At 43.2% G+C, this 25,304-nt stretch overlaps 2 protein-coding genes across 2 annotated transcripts in view; both read right to left on the reverse strand.

Moving 5' to 3' along the window:
* Positions 1–848: 848 nt before the first annotated feature.
* LOC137346216 (zinc-binding protein A33-like) lies at positions 849–10,983 on the reverse strand. The gene is made up of 6 exons (XM_068009639.1): positions 10,333–10,983; positions 10,147–10,242; positions 9,821–10,054; positions 9,105–9,127; positions 8,888–9,003; positions 849–6,844 (listed from the first exon to the last, which is right to left on the reverse strand). Exons 1-6 carry the CDS (start codon positions 10,756–10,758, stop codon positions 6,294–6,296), a joined length of 1,446 nt encoding a protein of 481 aa, XP_067865740.1. The 5' UTR covers positions 10,759–10,983; the 3' UTR covers positions 849–6,293.
* Positions 10,984–17,355: 6,372 nt separating this feature from the next.
* The window catches only part of LOC137346218 (zinc-binding protein A33-like), a 29,849-nt gene continuing 21,900 nt past the window's right edge, over positions 17,356–25,304 (reverse strand). Inside the window, exon 7 of the mRNA XM_068009642.1 lies at positions 17,356–17,576. Coding sequence (XP_067865743.1) covers positions 17,405–17,576 — 172 coding nt within the window. The 3' untranslated portion in view covers positions 17,356–17,404. The remainder of the gene's footprint in view (positions 17,577–25,304) is intronic.

Here is a 25,304-nt window from a genome sequence, read left to right on the forward strand (position 1 = left end):
CAACAAGCGCATGGGAAAGGCTTCCACTGCTATGTCTAGACTGGCCAAGAGAGTGTGGGAAAATGGCGCACTGACACAGAACACAAAAGTTCGAGTGTATCAAGCCCATGTCCTCAGTACCTTGCTCCACAGCAGCGAGGCGTGGACAACTTATGTCAGCCAAGAGCGACATCTCAATTCATTCCATCTTCTGCAGAATCCTTGGCATCAGGTGGCAGAACCGTATCTCCAACACAGAAGTCCTCGAGGCGGCCAACATCCCCAGCATATACACCCTACTGAGCCAACGGCGCTTGAGATGGCTTGGCCATGTGAGCCGCATGGAAGATGGCAGGATCCCCAAGGAAGTATTGAACAGCAAGCTCGTCACTGGTATCAGACCCACCGGCCGTCCATGTCTCCGCTTTAAAGACGTCTGCAAATGCGACATGAAGTCCTGTGGCATTGATCACAAGTCATGGGAGTCAGTTGCCAGTGATCGCCAGAGCTGGCGGGCAGCCATAAAGGCGGGGCTAAAGCGTGGCGAGTCGAAGAGACTTAGCAGTTGGCAGGAAAAAAGACAGAAGCGCAAGGGGAGAGCCAACTGTGTAACAGCCCCGACAACCAATTTTATCTGTAGCACCTGTGGAAGAGTCTGTCACTCTAGAGTTGGCCTTTATAGCCACTCCAGGCACTGCTTCACAAACCACTGACCACCTCCAGGCGCTTACCCATTGTCTCTCGAGACAAGGAGGCCAAAGACGTGGTCACCCCACAGCTTAAGGGTATGCAGGCAGAGAGTAAACCAACAACATGAGTGGCTGGATTGCTAATGAACCAGTAATCATTTTCCCTCCACTTTAATTATTTGCATGTCAGCACTTTACAAACAAGAAGTTGCCTACAGATACGAATAACAAGAAATTTGCTACAAATAAGAGGATTTATCACCAGCTCACACACTTCACCTTTTTTGTATTGGTTCCCATCTTCAGCACAACATATTCCCAAGTGTACAGAGTCTGAGTCAGTATGCAAAGAATTAAAACATAGAAGTTACAACATGCACACATGTAAGATTTTTCTGCGTTTAGGCGGGACGTTAACTAGCCTTTGACCCACAAGTTACAGACTCTGGTTTCTTAAATCAAGACAGAGAGTTTATTAAGCACAGCAAGAATATACAAGCAACACTTAACTAACGACAGTAGTTATACAGCAGAGTGTAGGGTGGCCTAGTTCATGCTTCCCGAGCCGCTGTGGTGCTGTCTTCTCTCTTGAGGTGTTCTGTTGACTGTAGGGCAGCTTCTTTGACAATGTCTCTTGGCAGCTGTCATTTAACTCTCTCTCCGAGGGTTCCTTCATTCCATATTAGGTTACATTCTACCTTAACTCTTTCGATTGACCAGATATGACCCCACCTTCCATACATTGCCTCTACAGATGGTTTGAGGGCTTAAGTCATTTTCACACAATGGAGAATATTTGCTATCCCCATCAACATTCCAGTTATGAATAGTCTCTGAATACCTTTATTTTCATTTCCATCCCCATGAGGCCTACAAGTCTATCACTTATTGATACTGTGTTCTAATCTGTCTGTCCTTATTGAAATGCAGAAGGGCAGTCATCAAGACATCCTGTCTCATCTCAAAGCCACTTCTGCTATTGTTGTTACAGCAAACATTGTCTTCCACTATCTCTCCACTACAGTATACAAATATACATTTCACATAATAACATGATTTCAAACACAAGGTTCATAACTTAATTCTGATATAATACGTTGATACATATACAAAATATGACTATTCCCGAGCATAAACATATCACTTAAAATAATTCTACTTTAAAATATAGCTCCTCATGTGAATTGTATCAGGCCATAATTTGCATAGATTCATCCAACAGATTAAACATGGCAGTTGTTAATCCCTTAGGTCCTACAACAGTCTATTTGACAAAACCAGTCCATGTCAATCACATTTAATTGTACTGTTCCATATCCCTTCAACAACTTTATCTTCATCTCTCTCCAATCTATGCTTAAATGTTGACATAATTTCTGCCTCGGTCACTAAGACTGGAAGAGTAAAGAGGTTTCACTAGCTCCCTCCTCTAAATCTCGTATATTAATCTTCCATATATTGCCTCTCATTCTTGACCTCTCAGCTGTTGGAAGCATTCTGCTTCTTCATACTCCGTCCCATCCTTTCATCATTTTAAGCATTTCCATTACAGTACTATAGTATAGAGCCAGTAACAGAGGCCTTGCTCAAAAAGCGGGAAGATTGGGAACTGGCTACTGGGTGTATACCATACACCATTAAATAGTGGGAAGGAGAGGAACAAATGTGCATATAATTTACGAAAGATGAAAGAACTATAGAGTAGTGATAAAGAAGGATTTCAATTATCTTAATATAGATTGGAATAGTACCAGTGCAAAGCGCCAACAGGTGATGGAATTCCTGAAATGTATGCAAAAGAGCTTTCCTGATCAGAGTGTTTCCAGACCAATGAGGAAGGAAGTAGTGCTGGATCTAATCCTGAGGAATGAAATGTGGCAAGCAAAGCATGTTTCTGTCAGGGAGAATTTGGGGAATAGTGATCATAACATCATCAGGTTTAGAATAATTATGGAAAAGGACAGGAAAAAATGAAACATAAAATCCAGCTTAACTGGAGGAAGGATAATTTCAGTGAGTTGAAAAAGAATCTGACGCAGGTGAATTGGAATCAAGTTTGGGAGCCAAAATAGTAACTGAACAATGGGAGGTCTTCAAAGAGGAGAAGGTTTGGGAACGGAGTAGACCTATTCCCAGGAGGGAAAAAGAAAAGGCATCTAAAGTTTGAGTGGCTTGGATGACTAAGATACAGAGATTAAAATAAAATAGAAATAGGTTTATGACAAATGTAAGGTTCATAATACAGTAGAGAACAAAGCTCAATACAGAAGGTACAGCGATGATCTATAAATTTAATGAGGGGCAAAGACACAATATGAGAATAAATGAACAGCTAACACAAATGTGAACCCAAAAGCCTTCTACAAATAGATAAATATTAAAAGGAAAGTCAAAAGGTGGGGCAAATTAGAGACCTAAAAGGAAATATTGTTGTGGAGGCAGAGGGCATGCATGGGTCAGATACTAAACAAGTACTTTGCATCTGTCTTTAGTTCAGAACAGGATGATGCCAGTGTAGAAGTAAAGGAGGAGGCAGTAGCCTAAAAATAAAGAGGAAGTACTTAAATGGCTGGCATTGTTCAAAGTAGAAAAGTCACCTAGAATAGCAGAAATTTATAACATGTAAGGAGGCCATTCGGCCCATCATGTCCACATTGGTTGGCAGGTAGCCATCCAACCTAGTTCCACTTCTTGGTCTGTAACCTTGTAGATTATGGCACATCAAGTGTATAGCCAAATACGCTTTTAAATGTTAAGTGCATTCTCTTTATGTTTTGGCTACTGCCTCTAACACCCTTTTAGGCAGTGAGTTCCAGATCTCCACCACTCTCTGGGTGAAAAACATATCCCCTCGAATCTCCTCTAAACATTTTACCTCTTACCTTAAATCTATGCCCCCTGATTATGGACCCCTCAATCAAGGATGGGATGGGACTAACAAATCCAGAGCCACTGGAATGTCAAGGGGCTTAAAGGCAAAGATAAAAAATAAAAGGAAGCTTATGACAGATACTGAGGGCTCAACACTGCAGAAAACCTAGAGGAGCACCAAATCTGTAACCAGAGAGGATTGGCAAATGATGGTCAGAGCCTCCACTCTTTCTTCTCTTTCTTCCCTTAACAGCCCTAGGACACATTTTGTCTGGGGATTTATCCATTTTCAAAGATGTTAAACCTCGTTATACATCCTGTCTCACTATATTAATTTCATCTAATATTTCACACTCCTCCCCCGATTGCAATGTCTTTATTGTCCCTCTTTTTCATGTAAACAGGCACACAGTATTCACTAAGAGCCATACCAACATCCTCCACCTCCATACACAGGTTACTCTTATGGTCCCTAATAGGCCCTACTCCTTCTTTACTTATCCTCTTGCTCTGTATGTCTTTATAAATAATATTTGGGTTTTACTTGATTTTATTTGCTAATATTTTTCCATGCCCTTCTTTGCTTTCCCAATTTCCTTTTTTAAATTTCACCCCTACACTTTTTATACTCCTCTAGGCTTTCTGTAGTCCTCAGTATCTGTCATAAGTTTCCCTTTTCTCCTTCTTCCTTTCCTTTAAGTACATTGACATCCAGGGTGCTCGGGATTTGTTAGTCCCACCCTTTTTCTTTAAGGTAATACACTTGCATACATACTGAGGGTAGTAAGGGTGAAAATTGCAGAGGGTCTGGACACAATACTCCAAACCTCATTAGATATTTGCATCATGTCAGATGACCGAAGCAACGCAAGTGTTGCAGCACCATTCAAAAAATGGGAGATGGATAAACCAGCAAGTACAGGCCAGTCAGTCTAACATCGGGGGTTTGGAAACTTCCAGACCCTGTTAGGGACTATTAACTTTTAAAAAGCAAAAGTCTAATTCCCAGTTGTTACTAAAAGAATTATGCCATAAGATTTCACATTTTAAACAAATAAACCTTACTGTACAAGAGTTAAACAAAGCAAAACACTATTAAATTAATGCTACAATTTGGAAAGCCTTATTCTTTAAACCTAAAATCTTAACAGAACATAAATATGCATACTTCAAACTCTAAATCTCAACAGAGCATTCCTATTTGACTGTCACTTCCACCCCAAGAGTTCCCCTATACGTTACAGGATCTTGGCAATTTGTTCGCTTCTCCTGGGACCAATTCAAAGTGTGCCACAGCTCTTAGGAGTTCACTTTTCCTTTCCTTAATTTCTCAACTGTCTTCTGAGATATGCGATCTCCTGGGAATTCTCCCACTGGCATCCGCTCGGCAATTTTCCAGTTCTCTTCCAATACTTCACGAATCTGGACTTCCCAGCTTGAGCTTAGGCCTTACTCGAGCAGAAACACCTGGTTCCTGATGGCCTCTTTGCTCCTGAGCCTAGCTGCTTACAAAGCGAAATGCTTTCTCTGTGTCCAACTGCTTGTCTGACAGCAAGACCCAGATAAAAAACAAATTAAAAAGATCAAAAGAAATCTCCCCGCATCATCTATCTAAACAGCAATGTGGTACATATAGGACATCCCAGAAAGCAACTTAAGTTAATTCCCTCCAACTCCCAAAACATCTCTTTCATTTCTGATGTCAACATGAATAATTGATACGGCTAACAATGACAGAGCAATCTCCTCCAGAATTGCTGGTCCTACCTCCAACTAAATGAGTTCACCTCTGTAACCTTTGTCTCTGTAAGCACCCATGGAGAGATCTTTCAACTTTAAATCTTGTGTGGTCTGCAATGTTTTAAAATTCTTACAGCTACACATTTAATTCCCCAAAACTAAAAATGATCTCTGAAATATTAATACAAACCACAAATGAGACGATTGTAACACATGTCAAGGGCTTAGAGAGTGTGCAGAAGACAATTACAAGAATTGTACCAGTAACGAGGGGCTTCAGTTATGTTGAGAGATTATAGAAGCTGGGGTTGTGCTCCTTGTGAGGTTAAATAAGGAGCAAATGCTTCCAGTGGTTGGTAACCAGAGGGCAGGGCACAGATTTAACGTGATTAGCAAAAGAACCAGAGGCGATATGAGCGGTAAAAATGTATGCAGCTAGTTATTGCAAACTGGAATGCACTGACTGAGTGCAGAGTAGTGAGACTAAGGAGCTAAATTGACCAAAGAGCCAGCACTAATACAATGGGCTGAATGGTCACCATCGGCATTTTATCAGTCTATGAATCTGTGTGTCCCACTGTTCGATTCCTTACACCAAAGCCCAAGCTTCACATTAATCTGTGTCGTAACCCTTCATCTCTTCACTAGCACGTGGCATGAGCAGTAGTTCAGAAAATGCCACACTTGAGAGTGTTATGTAACTTTCTTCCGCCCGACCATGACTTCTGGCCCCTATGTAACAGAGACACACGCTCCTCCTCTAGGTACTGGGGTCTCCTCTAATACTCCAACGGTCAGCATGATCGTGTTATTCTGAAGGTTTTAATAATTACGTTTGCAGGATTTTCTGCAGCAGCTACCAATAGTTTGTTCCACTGCACAGATCAACCAAATATCATCAACAAAATATTGTCACTCGGTTATACCCGCTCTGACCTGACGTGACATTTGACCATCCACACCACCTGAGACTGAGACGAGCGCCCAGCAGTGTGGAATTATGATATGGTCCTGTTAGTGACCTTTGACCCCACAGATGCTCAGCGGTGCTGAGTTTGGCCCGCCGTCATTCGGACCCGGACAGAAGAAGGGAAAGACTTCCTCAGTGAAAGTGTGGGTGTAAGTGTGGAGATGGGACATGTTATCCGCATTGTAAAATGACACCTGTCCGACCTCATAGTCCAGGAACACTCCGATCTTCCGGGGATTCATACTCACGGTGAGGGGGGTCAGTGAGGGGGAGGTGCGAGCAACATAGCCTCTGTTGGGGAACAGCCACACAGTCCAATATCCAACCTCTGGTGTTGGTTCAATATCCCCTTTCCTGTCGGCAGATTCTCGGGCCACTCCCACACCCCACCATACCTTGTTTCCCACCTCCACCTGCCAGTAATGTCTCCCTGATGTGAATCCCTTCGATCCCAGGACAAAGGCACCGCGATCAAACCTCTCCGGGATGTCAGGAAGCGGCTGCTTTTTGTCTCCGAGTCTGACAATGGTCCGGTCCTCAGACACGATGAGCCAGGGATTCGCCGTGTTCAGATCCAGAGTCAGAGAGGCTGGAGCTGGGGTTAAGTTAAAATAACGCAGTCAGTGCTCTCGTTTGTTGCAGAGAATTATTAACGAAAACTTCCGCTTTTTAAAGTGGCCAATCGGGTGATTCTCGGGAATGTCAGTGTTTTTAGTAGCTCAAGGTTGTGCTGCAGGTTCCCAGGGTCGAGATGCTACTGCAATCGCCACCAATAATTCTGCGGCCCCCCAGTCCCCTGCTGTTCTCAATGGCTGCAGATCGATGGTTAGAAAAATACAAGGAATTGGCGCCAAAGGCTATGGGGTGACTTGGAAATGGAAGAAGGGGAAAAGGCACAGACACCGGAAGGAAAGAAAAGGGAGGGAAAATAAAGGTGAAAGATGGGGAACTGCTGCAGAAAGGAAGAGAGAACTAGGAGGAAGAGAGAATATGGGCGGCACAGTGGCGCAGTGGTTAGCACCGCAGCCTCACAGCTCCAGGGACCCGGGTTCGATTCTGGGTACTGCCTGTGTGGAGTTTGCAAGTTCTCCCTGTGTCTGCGTGGGTTTTCTCCGGGTGCTCCGGTTTCCTCCCACAAGCCAAAAGACTTGCAGGTTGGTAGGTAAATTGGCCATTATAAATTGTCACCAGTATAGGTAGGTGGTAGGGAAATATAGGGACAGGTGGGGATGTTTGTTGGGAATATGGGATTAGTCTAGGATTAGTATAAATGGGTGGTTGATGTTCGGCACAGATTCGGTGGGCTGAAGGGCCTGTTTCAGTGCTGTATCTCTAATCTAATCTAAAAAATAACAGTAAATTAAAAAGAAAGCGAAGAATGGAAGGGTGGACAGAGAAAGTAATTCAAGGAGAGAAAATTTGAAGCGTAGAAACAAGAGAATGAGAGAAATGGACAAAGAGGCTACAACCACAACTCAATCTGTCCAACAACCTGACCAGGATCACAACAAACACTGAAACAACCGGGTAGTCCCCAGATTCAGAGACACAACATGAAACAAGCAGCCTGGACACAGCAAACCCACATCATTATATCCAGAAATCTCAATAGACTCCAACACACAATCAGACAAAACCAAACTGTTCTTCATAAAAGTACAGGTGGAAGAGACATTTCTACAGAACACTCCCCTCACCGCCCTGACAACACAGCAATTTTATGAATGAGTGGGTCGGACAAATTTCAGCCAAGAACAGAGAACAGTCACGTTACTTAACTGGAACCTTCCCGTTATTTTGTATATACACATTCCTGGAGAAGGAGGTCAGTCCATCTAATGAAATTTGTAAAACAAGGGCACCCAAATTGATGCTGCAGTGCAATATCCCGAATGGGAAGTTCCCACACCTGCATTCCTCACACTCGCCCCACCTATGGACAGCACATTGGAGTGCGACCTAAGCTGTGCTCCTCGCCCGCAACGGGACAAGCTCCCAGCGGACACAAGACACGAGGACATGCTGTCAGAGCAATCTGAGAGCTAAGTAGTGTGCTGGGCCGAATGGGTGCATGGCAGGCCCAGACCGCATAATTACCTTCTACTTCAACCTACACAAGACGCACTCCAGGACAGAACATTTCTTCATAAAGCAGTCCCACCAATTCTGCCTGACCTGTTGCAAGCTGAGTAAACAGGACTTACACCAAATATCTTCCATTCAGACGTCGGAGATACAAACCTGCACACCTACAGAGCTCAAAATTCCTTGCCTGCCTCCAAACGAAACTCATCTTCTCACATATTATTCTAAGATTGAAAATTGATGGCAGAATTATTACACATGGCCACTCTTTTCCTTAACCTCATATGGTGAGCTCCAAGATGAGGAAAACACACCAGCCTACCAAATTTTGCAAAGACATAATCCCGGAGCCTTCTCCCCTCTCACTGAACCTCTTGCAATGGAAACAACGAACAGAACGGCCACAATACACAATGCGGGCTATCATTGGCCGAGATCCTAATCGCTAGACGAGACAAAGACATCAGTGACCATTTAATCTGAGGATTGGCAGCCGGTTTCGGATCTTCCCATCTGGGTTTATAGATCAGCAAAAGGAATATAAGAGTTTTACCAGGGTTAACGGCGTCTATCATTTCTCTCCAGGCTATGTACTGTAAAGGGCCATTGAAATATCCGATCGACAGCTTGTCATCTGCTAATGATAGTTTAACAAAATCCTCGCTGGTCCTGTACATATTAAACAGCCGATGTTATAAAAAATGACCATAAACGCTTTGCTGAATTCTTTAACTAAATTGTGCAGAATTTCAGCAAACGTCTTGTCTTACCTCCTCTTCTGGGATGTTTCCCCCTGAAATAAATAGAACGCAAATCTAAGTTGACGGAGACTGCAATATCAGGACAGCAGAAATTAGATTCACATTGTCATAATCTGCTGATAACTTCGGACTTTCATAGCCGGGACCACACAGAAAGACAGCAGAAATTACGCCAAAAATTTATTTAGAGTATCTGATAGAAAAATGGGAGTTGTGTTATTTTGTACAGGCACCTGACACCAGTCTCACTCAAAGTGACTCTCACATCCACCGCACAAGACACACGCACACACCCACACAATGTAACTGGAATGCAATATGAGTTCCAGGGGAATATTAACCTCTTGAGGAACAGTGCAATATTTACGAACTAAGTATTAAACCCATAGCGACTCGTTCCTGGGATTCTGTAGACAGTAAGGGAACCGATTAGCTCAGCCACAATACTGGATCCGTCCCGGAACAGATCAAACACTTTACATCGGTGTCAATTTTTTCAGTAAACGCTCCATTTATTTCAACACGATTATCGCTTATTTTGCAACTTTTTCTTTGGCCCCCTTGTCTCGAGAGGCAATGCGTAAGCACCTAGAGGTGGTCAGTGGTTTGTGGAGCAGCGCCTGGAGTGGCGATAAAGGTCAATCCTGGAGTGATTGACTCTTCCACAGGCGCTGCAGATAAAATTGGTTGTCGGGGCTGCAACTAATCCGCAATATAATCCTCACCTTCAGAAATATCAGCCCGTCTTGTTGTTCCATTTGTTTCTCCAACTTTGAAAGCTCCTCCTCAATAGAATTTAAATTCTCTTGAATTTCTTGAAGGCTTTTCTCCATTGTATCGAGAATCCTCTCCTCTTGTCCCCTGAGATCTCTGATTAAACGCTGCTCTTTCTCAGTGAGAATCTGATGCATTTTAGTGAACTCGGATGTGATGTGGGTTTGCAGACTGCTCGACTGTTTCTACCAAATGAAATGTGAAAAATAATCATGTACCGTGATAAAGGGAACAAAACTAACTGAGATCCCAGAGAATCAGCACAGGGAGAACTTACCCTAACTTCGGAAATCTGCCGTATCTGTTTCAGTTCCGTTTCTAGAAACGCCGATTTCTTCTCTGTGAGAGATTCTAAAGAAGATTTCAACTGATCCTGGGAAAGGGATAGAAAATCACAGAATCAAAGACTCAGACTATGAAAATGTGTTAAAATTATCAGGTGATAAAATCTGCTTCACTTTACCTTGTAGATTTCAACAGCTTCTTTAATCGGCATGAAGTTGTGAGATTTGTGTTCCCGCGCATCTCTACAAGTGTAACAGATCAGTTTCTTGTCAGTTTCACAAAACAGCTTCAGTTCTTCCTGATGTTCCTCACACTGAAGTTTACTTTCCTTCTCTTTCCGATTCAAGTTTAATTTCCGAGCTTTCTCCGCCAGTCTCGCTAAGGCCCGGTTAACCTTGAGGTTTCGTTCCGGAAACTCCTCGCCACATTCCGGGCAGGAGTTTCTCTTCTCCGTTTCCCAATACCGTGTGATACAGAAGCGGCAGAAGTTGTGTCCACACTCCAGTGAAACCGGATCGGTGAAGAAAACAAGACAAATGGGACAATTTACATTCTCAGTCCAACTCTCGGGCTGCTGTCTGGAAGCCATGTTCACACTCAGCATTTCCTGATTCAAACCGCTTTCAGTTTCGATGTCCGTGTGCTGCCGAACACATTCGGTTCAGCGATTTCCCGAGCAGGAAAACGTCAATACTCAGGGAATTCACCTTTTTAAACTCTAGCTGGATCCCGTAAATCGGTGTCGCTGCAAGTTGATATTTCTCAACCAAATATTTTCGCCAGCTTCCTGTAAAAGCCCTTGCTACACCGCTTTCTGTGCAGTGAAGGGCCGTATTCATCAAACGATTTAATCTGTGCATCAGTTTAATGTTGCAGGCAGCCGTCAACAAACAGGCTCTAAAGGTGTAAAAATATTTGATTGCTTTTATCTCAAATGTTTTGGGGGGGTGATGTGAATAAGTCAGAAACTATTTGTGAACATAATTCTGTATGGATTGCACCATGCTTCACACATTAATATGCTTTTTCTGACAGTTTATTTATATATTACATTTTGGAGCGGGTGTGACCTTATGTTGCTCAACATGTTTTCCAGTTTGGTAGGCATCTCGAGTCATATTTTAGGCCTGGGTGATATGAAAGGGAGCGGTGGGCGGACTGACCGGAGTCTTGATGAATTCTTGCGTAGGAGAGAGCTCGGGTGTCCTACCAACGTAAGATCATAAGAAATTGGAGCAGGAGTAGGCCATTTGGCCCCTCGAGCCAGCCCTGCCATTCAATAAGATTATGGCTGATCAGATTGTGGCCTTAACTCCACTTTCCTGCCTGCCCCTCTTAACCTTTGATTCCCCTGTCGATCAAAAATCTGTCCATCTCAGCCTTGAATATATTCAATGACTCAGCTTCCACCGCTGGCTGGGGAAGTGAATTTCAAAGATTTACGACCCTCTGAGAGAAGAAATTATTCCTGATCTCCGCCTTAAATAGGAGACCCCTTATTTTTAAACGGTGCACCTCCAGATTCCCCCATGAGGGAAAACATCCTCTCAGTACCTACCCTGTCTAACCCCCTCAGAATCTTAAACAATTCAATAAAATCACCTCTGCATCTTCTGAACTCCAATGAGTAAAGGTCCAACCTGTTCAACCTTTCCCCATAAGACAAATCCCTCATCCCAGGAATCAGCTGAGTTGAACTTCTCTGAACTGCCTCCATTGCAAGTATGTCCCTCCTTAAATAACGTGGGCCGAGAAGGCAATCTCCTAACTGCTTGAAAATTATTCTTGTGGTCAATTCTCACTGCAGCTGAAGGTGCACTGGGATGGCTGTGCTACAACAGGCCTCAAACAATGAAATCCCAAAAGCCCCTCTCTTGATCCATGCAGATATTGATCTGAGCAGCCACCGTTATCCTTACAGATTGATCCTAGAATCTGACAGCACAGCTGGAGGAGATTCGGTCCAACCTACCTGTGCCAGCTCTTTGAAAGAGTTCTGCAAATTAATCACACATCACACCTTTTTCCCCATATAACCCTGCAAATCAGTTCTTTTCAAGTACATGCCCAATTTCCTTTTGAAAATGACTGTGGAAGTTAATTCAAACCACTTCCGCAACCCCCCCCCCCCCACCACCCCCACTCCACCCGCCGTGCCCCAACCCTTTCAAGTAGTGCCTTCCAGGTTTTAGCAACCCTGTGTATGAAGACGGTATTCCTCCTTTTCCCCTCTATTTTTCCAATTATTTTAAATCTATGATCTCTGATTACCAATCTACTTGCCAGATTGGTAACTTCTCCCTAGTTGCTCTATCAAAACCCCTGATGATTTTGAATACCTCTGTTAAGTGCCTCTTAATAGTCTCTGCTCTAAGAAGAATAATCTCAGTTTCTTCAGTCTCTCCACATAACTGAAGTCCCTAATCCTTGGTATCATCCTGGTTCACCCCTGGTATCATGTTGATGAGTGTTTCCTAAAGCAGGTTTTGAGATATCACTATTAGCCAGGCTTATAAGAAAATGGCCCCTTGAACCTGTTACAACATTCAATTAGATCATGGTGATCTGCATCTGAATTCCATCTACCCAACTTGTCTCCATATCTCTTTATCTCCTTAACTAGCAAAACTCTATCAATCTCAGATTTATAAATATTATTTCAGCTAGCATCTGCTGCATTTTGTGAGACAGTTCCACACTTCTACCTCCCTTTGAGTGAAGCAATGTCTCCTAACTTCTCTCCTGATTAGCCTGGTTCTAATGTAAGGTTATTTTCCTTTGTGGCTAAAGGACCAACAGAATTCAAAAGAACCCTACTAAACAGTTTGTCAAAAGCAGATATCAGTATTAATGGTTTAATCAAAAGCTGTGGCTTCTGAACTACCTGACCTGTATGGCAAGTTCTGCAAAACCCAACCAAATCTTTACACAAGTCTGACTGTTATGCAGACCCCCGCCTGCCAAGAATGAGGCATATTAATTTTGGTCATATGAACATTGATTTTAAACTGTTGCTGGAGTGAAAAAATGACTTGTTTGAAGATCATCAGACACTGCGCTGGAAGGACATTTGCATACTAACAGACTCTGTTGTGGAGACAAAGGACTATTCCCTGCTGCAATTAACCCAAATGGATTTTGATCACGAGACATTGAAGGTGTAAGGAAGTGCATTCCAGGGCCTGCTAAGATGATGCAATCCACAAAGCCAGGACTGGTTAAATCAGCTGGTCGCATGACTAACTGGCTGGTCCAGGTTTTTTGAACTAGCCACAGGACAGCTTGAATTCAGAAGGCAGCTGGCAATTGAAGCTGGAACAAGCAAGCCTCTCTCCTAGCTGTCTCTCTCTCACCTTCTCACAAGCCTCCAGACCTCTGGAAGACACGTACACTTCAAGAGAGAAAAGAGTCTGACATCAAAACAAGTTGAAGTGTGAACTGGGCCCCAACGAACAGCAGGACTTACCAGCAACCAAAGACTCCACATTGAAGTCAAAGGACAGTAACTAACTAACAGACATTACCTCAAACTTTTCTCCTTTATTCTGTCTACTTTTTCTGTCTCTATCTGCGTATGTGTTTATTGCGTATGCATGTTAGCATGATTGTGTCGCATATTCGTAGTCGTTGACCAGATTAGAGTTTAAGATTAATGAACTTCTACCTTTCTTGTTTAAATCTAAGGAAACCTGTCTGATTTCTTTGCCTTACAACTGGAGCAGTGAACAAGGATTCACTGAGGGGAAGCTAAAAACACGGTGCTTTAAATTTAAACCCTGTTACGGTTAAACAAGGCATAGACTGAGAAGGAACCCCTAGATCCCTTCTCACCTGGCCATAACACTGGCCAATCAAAATGTTGTCTTATCCGGGCCTGAGTTTTTTGAACACCCACACGTCTTGCCACTGAGATCACAAGCACAATGCTCAAAATTTCACTCGGGTAGTGTCCTAGGCCCAACCATCTTCAGCTGCTTCATCAATGACTTCCCTCCATCATAACGTCAGAAGTGGGGATATTCGCTGATGATTGCATAATGTTCGGCACCATTCATGACACCTCAAATACTGAGGCAGCCCATTTCCAAATGCAGCAAGGCCTGGACAATATCCAGGCTTGGCCTGGTAAGTGGCAAGTAAACATTTGTGCCACACAAGTGCCAGGCAATGACCATCTCAAACAAGAATCTAACCATTTCCCCTTGACATGCAATGGCATTACCATCGCTGAAGCCTCCACAATAAGCATCCTGGGGGTTATCATTGACCAGAAATTGAACTGGATCAGCTACATAGATGATGTGGCTACAAGAGCAGGTCAGAGGCTGGGAATTCTGCGTTGAGTAACTCACCTCCTGACTCCCCAAATGCTGTCCACCATCTAAAGGCACAAGTCAGGAGTGTGATGGAATACTCTTGACCTGCCTGGATGGGTGCAGCTTCAACACCACTCAAGAAACCTGACACCATCTAGGACAAAGCAGCCCACTTGATTGGCACCCCATCCACCACCTTCAACATGCACTCCCTCCACGACCGACACACCATGGCAGCAGTGTGTACCAGCTACAAGATGCACTGCAACAACGCACCAAGGCTCCTTCGACAGCACCTTCCAAACCCGCAACCTCTGCCACCTAGAAGGTCAAGGGCAACAAATGCATGGGAACTACCACCTGCAAATTTCTCTCCAAGCCACACACCATCCTGACTTTGAAGTATATCACTGTTCCTTCACTGTCGCTGGGTCAAAATCCTGGAACTCCCTTCCTAACAGCACTGTGGGTGTACCTACACCCCAAGGACTGCAGCAGTTCAAGAAGGCAGCTCACCAACACCTTCTCGAGGGCAATTAGGGATGGGCAACGAATGCTGGCCTAGCCAGCGACGCTCACATCCCATGAATGAATTAAAAAAGCATCAGAGCTAAATTAGTTCCGCGGGCTTACATTTTGCATAATTCAGCTCTGTATTAATTTCAGAATAACACCCATTAATTTATGTATTAGTTTATTCTTATGGATCCTATCAGTGCAATTCCTCCTGCTTTGTTTTATGATTGAATTCTGTCCCATAATCCCATTCATGGAAAGGGAAGACGGAGAGTGCTCCCCTCTGTTCCCTGTACTACACATTGCAGGATATATGGGTTATTGTTAAACATTGAAACGATTTATCTAAATATCAACATATTTCAGTAATAATGAAACCAAAGGAAAAATTTTAAAAACAAGGGGATTTTTTTGATAATATACAGCCACTCACGCACTGACTCTTCAGGTCTGAAAGGTGCAGGAAAAAACAAACTTTTCATCCAATCAGAGAATCATACAGCACAGAAAGAGGCCATTCAGCCCATCATGCTGCTGCCATTCTGTAGGGATTTCCCTGGCTTGCCAATGGCAATAAATGCTGGCCATGCTAATAATGCCTACCTCCTGGGAATGAATGAAAGTAACAATCCATCTGAGGTTAGAGTAATTTTCTCAACTGGCAGTCAAATATCCTTCAGATGCATCCTCTGGTGATGCTTAACTTCCCATCTGGAATACTTATGGGCACAGCCCCTTAGGAAGGATAGATTAGACTTGGTAGGGGTGCAGTGCTGATTCACCAGAATGATATTCGGGCTAAAAAGGTTAAAGTATGAGGACGGTTTGCACATTCTCGACCTGTATTCCCTGAGTACCGAAGATTAAGGTGTGATTTAACTGGTGTTTAAGATGATTAAAGGATTTCATATGGTAGATGGAATGAAATTATTTCCTCTGGTGGGGGAGCCCAACTCAATGGGCATAACCTTTAAAGTTAGACCTGGACCACTCAGGGGTGATGTCAGGAAGCACTTCGTCACACAGAGGATAATGGAAATCTGGAACTCTCTCACCCAAAAAGCTGTTGATGCTGGGGATCAATAGGAAAATGCTAAAATTGGGAGTGATAGATTTTGATGAGGCAAGGGTACTAAAGGATATAGAACCAAAGCGGGTAGATAGAGTTAATAAATAGATCAGTCATGATTTAATTGAAAGACCGAACAGACTGGAGTGGTTGAATGGCCATCTCCTGCTCCAATGTTTCTAATTGGTAAATACCACCGTTTAACCCAAAATGGACATTGATGCACTCTCCTGAACTTCGTAGTTTTTTTTTTGGATATCTGTCAGATAACTTCACAGTCACGCCAGCTGTTTCGTGACTAATGGAGGCCGAATGGTTTGGTACTCGGCAATCGTAATTCAACCACAGCGACGGTCCCATGCGTGGCGCAATGAGGTTATCGCTCACCTCTGGTAAAATAGCAGACCATTTCCTGGTTAATTGTTGGTGGAACAGAAGGGAGGAATTTTACTGCTGTGTTCTTCAACTATCCCTTCAGCAGGATTTTTTATCTCAATTCTTTCCGCAGGTGAGCTTCTCACCGGCAAGATGCAGTAACAACATGAAGCAACGAAAGTGAAAGGTGGGTTCCTGTTGGTCGCCACTGTATCCCGGAATATGAACTTACCTCGTTTTCTGTTAGCGCAGCGAATTGGTTATAGAAACATAGACAAAATAGAAGCAGGCGTAGGCTATTCGGCCCTTCGAGCCTGCTCCGCCATTCAATACAATCATGGCTGATCATCCAAACTCAGGAACCTGTTTCCGCTTTCTGCCCGTATTCCGTGATCCCATTAGCCCGAAAAGCTATATCTAACTTTTTCTTAAATGTATATAATGCTTTGGCCTCAACTGCTCCCCGTGGTAGAGAATTCCACAGGTTCACCACTCTCTGGGTGAAGAAATCTCTCCTCATCTCAGTCCCCTTATCCTTAGACTGTGACCCCTGGTCCCGGACTCTCCTGCCATCGGGAACATCCTTCTTGCACTGTAACGCTGCTTAAATGTGTAGATTAAATTATTTTTGCAAAGCATGCAAATCTAAAATACAAACTGATTGCATCTGTCTGAACTTTAACACTGAAGGAGTAAGTAAATGAGAGATGGGCCATCGTCTGTAAAGCGGAATATTCGTGGACCCTGAACTAGCAGAGATTCTTAGTCACTTATCCCCATTGTCAGCTTTCTTTATCGCTCTTTCACCGGGCTCCAAACCAGGGTTATCAAATCTCCAGCTCCTAGAGGTAGGCTGGCTATTCGAAAATTTCCCCCAGTGGCCGCCGAAACCTCAACACATGACATGTTATGTTGAGTTGGGGGGTGGGGGGTGGTGGCGGTGGTGGAACAACTCCCGTTCTCTGCTCCTCCAATCACAGCCTTGCTTTTTCCCGCTCTCTCTCCTGTTTTCCAGGTTGAGCTTTGATGCTCTGGTCGAGTCCAACTTCAGTCGCCTTCAGTCTCTCTGCAGTGGGGTGTCTCCGTCCTCCGCTCTGAGGTGGAACACCCTTTTCAATCAGATGTACCTGATGGTAAACGGTGGAGCTGGAGAATGGAAAAGCAGAGGGAGTTAGACAGATGGAATTAGATAGTGACTGGTGGGACCTGGTGACATGTTATTGTCAGAAGCGCTTTGCAGGCAGCTCGATAACTGAATGTAATTGTGGGAATATCGGGATCAATCTATCCTGTCAAAATCACAAAGTCTAATGTTCCTGATGATTTTTTTTTTGTGAAAATTGTAAAAATGGAGAAGCGGTGAGGACCACAGCATTGGGCCCAGAAGACGATGCCTTGAATCAGTAATTAATGAGGCCGTTTTCTGACTGGTCTGTGTGAGGGAAAGGGAAAAAAATCATCCAGTAGCAATGATGTTGTCAATAGCGGTGTCAATCCTGACCCTAACCCAACCATAACTCTAACCATAACAATGTTGTGAATAATCGTTTCTAAGACTAACCCTAACACTAACCTGAAGCTAAACCCAGCCCTAAGTCTACCAATAATCCTACCCTAACCCCTAACCTAACTCTAAAACACATGCTAACATCACTCCTAACCCTAACCTAAGAACCAACGTGAATCAAACTTCCAGCCTAAAGTAGCCCTAACCCCAACATCACCCGAATCTTAAACCTAACACGAACCGAATCTTAATCCAGACTTTCCAACTCTAACCCTAATCTTAACCTGACTTTAATCATAACCAGCATAATCTAATCTTAATGTAGCATTTCTAAACCTAACCCTAATCCTATCCCCGAACACTGAATCTGACCCTAGCTCTAATCCTAACCCTAAACCTAATTTTAATCCATAACGCTAACCAGGAAGTCCTAAGGTGGCAATCTAAACCCACTCCCTAACCTTAACATCCTAACCAGTTGACACGAGCACTAACTCCAAAACTATCCCGAATCACTAACTGTAAGAATTAACAACTTAAAACTAACCCATTTCATTACCTGTCATTACATCCCCTAATCCTAACCACTAACCCTAACCTTCACATCAACAACCAGAACCCTAACATTAATCCTAACAACTAAACCCATATACACCTAACAGTAACAACTATCCTGAAACCTAAACACTAACCCTAACCCCAAACCAATCCTAACCTTAACTACCAACCTTAAACCTACTTCTTATCCAAATATTAACAGTAACACTAACCATAAAACTAACCACAAACCATAACACCTAACCCTAAACCTAATCTATAACCACCAACCCCAATCCTAACTATTACCCTTAATTCTAAACGTAACCACTAATCCTAATTGTAACAACTAATCACCAATCATAACCCCTAACTACGAACCATAAACTTAACCACTAACCTTAACCCAAATGCCTAACAAGTAACACTAATTCTAATGCTTAGGATTGGCCACTAATGCTAAGCCTAGCCCCTAACTACTCATCCTAACGCTAACTCTAATCCAGACCCTAAGCCTAACCACTACTCCTAACCGTAACCAATAAACCTAATTCGAAACATTAACTACAAACTCGAATTATAGCCCCTAGCCACTAACCCTAACTCCTAACCACTGACCTTAATTCTAACTCTTAACAGCTAACCACTAACCCTAACATTAACCCCGGACACTATCCCACTAATAACTCACCACTCTTAACCCGTGTAGTATCAATAGTGTGATTGACACTGGGCTGTGTTGTGCTATTGTGATGTCACTGATGATGCGGATCGGCAACGTTGTCAATATTCCCTTCGAGCCTGAGAATAAGGTCAACCAAAGACACCTCGAAAAAGCCCCAAGCACTATCCCTAACCAACTCTAACCATTAACACTAAACCTTACCTCTGACATAACACTAACCCTAAAACTAACCATTAACACTAACCGCTAACCCTAACTCTAACCACTGTTCCTAATCAGAACCTCTAACTCTAAACAGTAAGGGAGTCACTTTATTCGAACAAGTAAAAGCTTCAGTGTAAAGCTCCTAGATTGTCTTGGAAAGGAAGGGGTCCTATTTTCCTCTCTTCCTCCAGTTTTCAGCCCCACTGTGGATGACCCAAAGTTAATTCTTACAATATGTGCTTGAGGTTTAAAGATAATAATCACTACAGCTGCCAGGTGGAGTCGTAGAACAGATTAGGGATACAGGAAGTCAAACAAGACAGGTGCATTCCTCTCCAGAATGAATGGTTGTTCAGTCTCAGGCCAATTCTGCTTTAGTTCCCTTTTTGTAAGGACTCATCTTTCTCATGTTCAATGCATATTCCAGCGCAATATGATGGAAATGTGTGAATGATGAAAGAGGGGATGCGGTAGATAGAAACAAAGTGTTTCCAGTGTTTAACGGGGAAAGACAAGAAACTATAGATTAACTGTAAGAGAATTAGAACAGGGAACAAGAGAAACAGCTTTACACAGAGAGTTGTAAGGCTGTGGAATTCACTTCCAGAGTCAGTGTTTAAGGTGTAAATTCTGGTAGTTACAAGTGGCCCTAGTTTTTATCCAAGACAGGCCTCAGCTAAATGTTCAAAATATTAATGTAGCGGTTCAAGATAAGAGGTGTCAGGATTCAGCGAGCAGGAATTCAAATCTTAAATGTGAGCAAGTACCAGTATAGTTTATTTTCGTCTGTTCCTATTTTAATAACTTTTGCTGTATCTAGCTCACGCCTAGTGCCAGATATCAGGTCAGACCCAGCATAGAAAATGAGCTCGGGCCCACTGTTGTAGCAGCCTTATCACTGCTGTACTCTGTGTACACAGTATCTATATTATAGTGTTCATAATTAGTGTTAACCATGGGAACACGACACACTCGGCCATGAAGTGGCCAATAAAATGGATCCACAATGTGTAGTGATTTAAATGCCTACTGGCAATGAACTGTCAGAGCTTTGATTAAAATACTTGTGTGTACCACACAATCAATATGGGGCTTAGACATGTTGCTGTGAAATGTGCTTAATAATTCTAGTATTAAATGTTATCAGCACCTCACGGTTAGAAGGAAACAGTAGTTAGGCAATTGATGTCAATAACTGGAGTTTAAATACATTCACGTCATGGTCGTTGATTAGAGAATCGCAAATGAAACAGGATTATAAGCTATAAGCTGTCCTTCAATGGACAGCATTCTCACCTCTGAGTAAGAAGGTTGTGAGTTCAATTCCTATGCCAGAGATTTGAGCAGAAACATCTCAGCCCATACTCTAGTGTCTGACTGAGGGAGTGCTGGCCTGTCAGACGAGTGGTGTTTTGGGTGAGACGTTAAACCAAGGCGCCATCCGCTCTCTCAGGTGGGCGTAACAGACCCACGAGACTATTCGAAGAAGTGCTGGGGAGTTCACACCACGTCTTATCCAACATCACACAGTATACGGTTATTGTGCGATCTTGCTGTGCGCAAATTGGCTGTGTGTTTCTGACAGGGACTACACTTCAATGGCTGTAAAGCGCTTTTGGATGCCCTCATCCATGCCTTTGGTACCTCTAGAGTCTATTCCAATGCTTTCCTGTCTGGTTTCCTAGGTTGAATCATATGTAAATCTTAGCTGATCCAAAACTACTGCCAGTTCACCCACCACCCTCTGACACGTATTGGCTCCCGGCCCTGCCTGCCTCGTTTTTAAAGTTCTCATGATTGTTTTCTAATCCCTCTGTGGTCTCAACTCTCCATATCACTCGAGCATCCTCCAGGTGTACAATTCTCCAAGATACTCTGCGCTCCTCTAATGCTGGCCTCTTCCACATCCCTGATTTTCAAAGCTCCACCATGGGCGGACATGCCATCGTCAGCCTGGGTCCTAAGCTTTGGAATTTCCTCCCTAAATAACTCAACTTCTCTCTACATCTCTCTCCTATAAGATGTTTCTTTAAATGACTTCTTTGACCAAGCTGTTCTAATATCTCCTTATGTGGTTCGGTGTTCAAGTTTACTTTGATAATCGCACCGATGAAGCGCCTTGAGAAGTTTTACTATATTAGAAAAAACTAAATAAAGGTAAGTTGTTGTTGTTGAGGACATGAAATGAGTTTTATAAATGCAAGTCTTTTTTTACTAATTGTAATACTTCATGTCGCACCTGAATGGGGCTGAAGCTGCCCAGAGCCCTTCACACTATATCCATTACTATTGATGTGTAGTGGGCCAAACGACAGGAACATTTAAAACTTGTACCCAAAGTATCCAGAAAGAACAGTTTTTTGGGCGTAATGTTCCATGTGTTAACATTATGTGGAGCAGGTGGTGCCATTTAAGGTATTCGATACATGTATCTTTGACCTGAGTGTGCATTTTATTTGCAGACCGGGTATTATCAGCTTCCCGTGATTACGACGGGCATTATTACACCCACGAACTAAAGAAAAATGGAAACAAATTACTATAGGTTTAATTTCCAGCTCAGACAGAAGATGATTTCACTCACTGTTCAAATACAGGTGTTTCCAAGAGGAACGTACTCAGCAGTGGATAAATAAATCCAGTGTCCTGGTGTGCTTTATTTTTTTCCAGATGTCAACTGGTACAAATAGTTTTGAAACTTTGAACCTTCAAACTAAATATTTCTCCGTTTTCCGTGTTTTATTTTCAGTCAGCAGATTAATGGAGGAATGCTGTCTCTATTTATAATGGGAAATAGAGAAATGGCACAGAAGCTAAATGATTACTTTGTGTCTGTCTTCACTGAGGAAGATACAAGAAATTTCCCAGAATTAGTGATCCAAGGAATTAGGGAGAATGAAGAATTGAAGGAAATTAGTATTAGTAAGAAGGTTGTATTGGAGAAATTAATGGGGCTGAAGGTTGATAAGTCTGGACCTGATATTCTACATCCCAGAGTGTTGAGAGAGGTAGCTATGGTGGTAGTGGATGCATTGGCGATCATCTTCCAAAATTCTATAGATTCTGGAACAGTTCCTGCAGATTGGAAGGTAGCAAATGTCACCCCACTATTTAAGAAGGGAGGGAGAAAGAAAACAGGTAACTACTGACCTGTTAGCCTTACATCAGTTGTTGGGAAAATGCCAATCTATTCAAAAGGAGGTGATAAATGGACACTCGGATAATAATGATCTGATTGGGCATAATCAACATGGATTTATGAATTGGAAATCACGTTTGACAAACCTGTTGGAATTTTTTGAGGATGTTACTAGCAGAATTGACAAAGGGGAGTTGGTGGACGTAGTATACTTGGATTTTCAGAAGGCTTTTGATAAAGTCCCCCACAGGAGGTTGGCTAGCAAAATTAAAGCATGGAAAGTGAGCATCACTGGCTAGGCCAGCATTTATTTCCCATCTCTAATTGCCCTTGAGAAGGTAGTGATGAGCTGCCTTCTTGAACCGCTGCAGTCCATGTGGGGTAGGTACACCCACAATACTGTTAGGAAGGGAGTTTCAGGATTTTGAACCAGCGACAGTGAAGGAACAGTGATATAGTTCCAAGTCAGGATGGTGTGTGGCTTGGAGGGGCACTTGCAGGTGGTGGTGTTCCCATGCATCTGCTGCCCTTGGCCTTCCAGGTGGTAGAGGTCGCGGGTTTGGAAGGTGCTGCCTAAGGAGCCTTGGTGTGTTGCTGCAGTGCATCTTGTAGATGGTACACACTGTTGCCACTGTGCCTGGGTGCTGGTGGAGGGAGTGAATGTTGAAGGTTGTAGATGGGGTTCCAATCAAGTGGGCTGCTTTGTCCCTGGATGGTGTTGATATTCTTGCGTGTTGGAGCTGCACCCATCCAGCAAGTGGAGCATATTCCATCACACTCCTTGTAGATGGTGGACAGGCTTTGGGGAGTCAGGAGGTAAGTTACTTGCCGCAGGATTCCTAGCCTCTGACCTGCTCTTGTAGCCATGGTATTTATATGGCTACTCCAGTTCAGTTTCTGGTCAATGGTAACTCCCAGGATGTTGATAGTGGAAGGTTTAACAATCTTAATGCCATTGAATGTCAAGGGGAGATGGTTAGATTCTCTCTTGTTGGAGATAGTCATTGCCTGAGACTTGTGTGTTACTTGCCACCTATTAGCCCAAACCTGGATATTGTCCAGGTCTTGCTGCATTCCTACACAGACTGCTTCAGTATCTGAGGAGTCGTGAATGGTGCTGAACATTGTGCAATCGTCAACGAACATCCCCATTTCGGACTTTATGATTGAAGAAAGGTCATTAATGAAGCAGCTGAAGATGGTTGGGTGTAGGATACTACCCCGAGGAATGTCTGCAGTGATGTCTTGGAGCTGAGATGATTGACCTCCAACAACTACAACCATCTTCCGTTGCGCTTGGTACGACTCCAACCAGCAGAGATTCCCTATGAACTAATAAAAGAAAATCCCATCCAAGGTACACAGCATCCAAATTTCAACAGCTATTGGTGTTTTTTCTATTGAAAGAAAACATAAAATCGTTTCCCAATAATAATTGACACACGTTTAAAGCCAATGTACAGAAATATTCCGTCTGGATAACATTGAGTACCTACGGACTGTAGCAGTTCAAGAAGGCAGCTCACCACCACCACCTCCTCAAGGGCAATTGGGAAAGGCAATAAATGCTGTCCTAGCCAGTGATGCTCACATCCCATGAACGAATAAAAATCTGAATATATATGTACACACACATGAATATATGTATGTATATAATATACAAATAGGCATGCAAGGACACCACACAGTTTTCTGATTGGACTGCAAGATTTAAAATTCTTGCTCAGTTCAACTCATTTTTCAAATGCACCCATTGGTACATTAGAATCTATCATTCTTGTCACCATAAATGCTGTCACCTCCAATTACAACAGATAGGACTGATGATACTGTCAGTGTCACAAGAGTTTTTCTTTTTGGTGAAGGCTAAGAATTCTGTGTGGTTTTGAAAGCTGGGAAAAAGGATTTTCTGTGAACACTGAATGTTGACACTTGGTGTTTGAAGTGTGCAGACTGCATGACCTGCTTCCAAGCAACCAGGAAGATTTATGACAGTCTTGTGACTTGACTGTTGAAAAAAGTTAGTTTTGTTTTGGGACTAAAAGCGACCAGCAAACTGTACAAGGAACAGTCTTTGAAATCTTTGTTTTGCTCTGTCTGGAAAGAGAGAAATACTCAGAAAGTGTTACCACTCTCTGCAAAAGAAGCCTTGCATCTCTTAGAAAGAAATTCTACATTTAAGGTGTGGTTTTGACCAGCCTGAAGAGAGGGAAAGACCCAGAAAAAGAGGGGTTGCTACACTCTGTGGAGGAACACTGCTTTGGAAAGAGGAAGCCTTGTGTTTCAGGTGTGGCAGATTACTATTGCCTCCAGTCTCTCAAGATTCCCCGCCTCAACAGGTTACTCCTGTGTTTTTGGGAGATCCTGAAATCTCAAGAAAGCTTCTACTGTGACTGCTGCTTTAAAAATCCAAGTAGACTTGTTGCTACAAATTTTTACTGAAAGGTCTGTGTGTCCCTGCTGCAGATGAATTGCCTTGAACGCCTACCCATCACAGAACAGTGGCTGAAAATATGGCTGCATTCGAAAAGACAATGGAGTATTCCCTGATTCAAATAGCCAGATGGGTTTTGTCGATAGTGCAGATCAAGAGAGTCATTGAATGTGTAAAAGCCAGCATTCCACCGCATTCCCCCACTATCCACCCACCACCACCAAGCCCTCCCCCCCAACCCCCGAGAGTATCTGGTAAGTTGAGGAATTCACAAGCCTCGCAGGCGAGGCTGTCTCAAGAAAAAAAGCTAGCCACATGACTAACCTGCTGGCCAACCTGGAGTTAATTGAATTGTGCTCACAGAACAG

The sequence above is a fragment of the Heterodontus francisci genome, chromosome 29 (assembly GCF_036365525.1).
Source record: "Heterodontus francisci isolate sHetFra1 chromosome 29, sHetFra1.hap1, whole genome shotgun sequence".
NCBI lineage: Eukaryota > Metazoa > Chordata > Chondrichthyes > Heterodontiformes > Heterodontidae > Heterodontus > Heterodontus francisci.

What these genes read in the sequence shown, in the direction of transcription:
- LOC137346216 (XM_068009639.1), bottom strand. Translation starts at nt 10,758, where the DNA reads ATGCTGAGTGTGAACATGGCTTCCAGACAGCAGCCCGAGAGTTGGACT. An exon ending in AAGCTGTTGAAATCTACAAG is followed by an intron (nt 10,243 to 10,332) that starts GTAAAGTGAAGC and finishes TCCCTTTCCCAG; the next exon opens with GATCAGTTGAAATCTTCTTT. An exon ending in GAAACATCCCAGAAGAGGAG is followed by an intron (nt 9,004 to 9,104) that starts GTAAGACAAGAC and finishes TAATATGTACAG; the next exon opens with GACCAGCGAGGATTTTGTTA.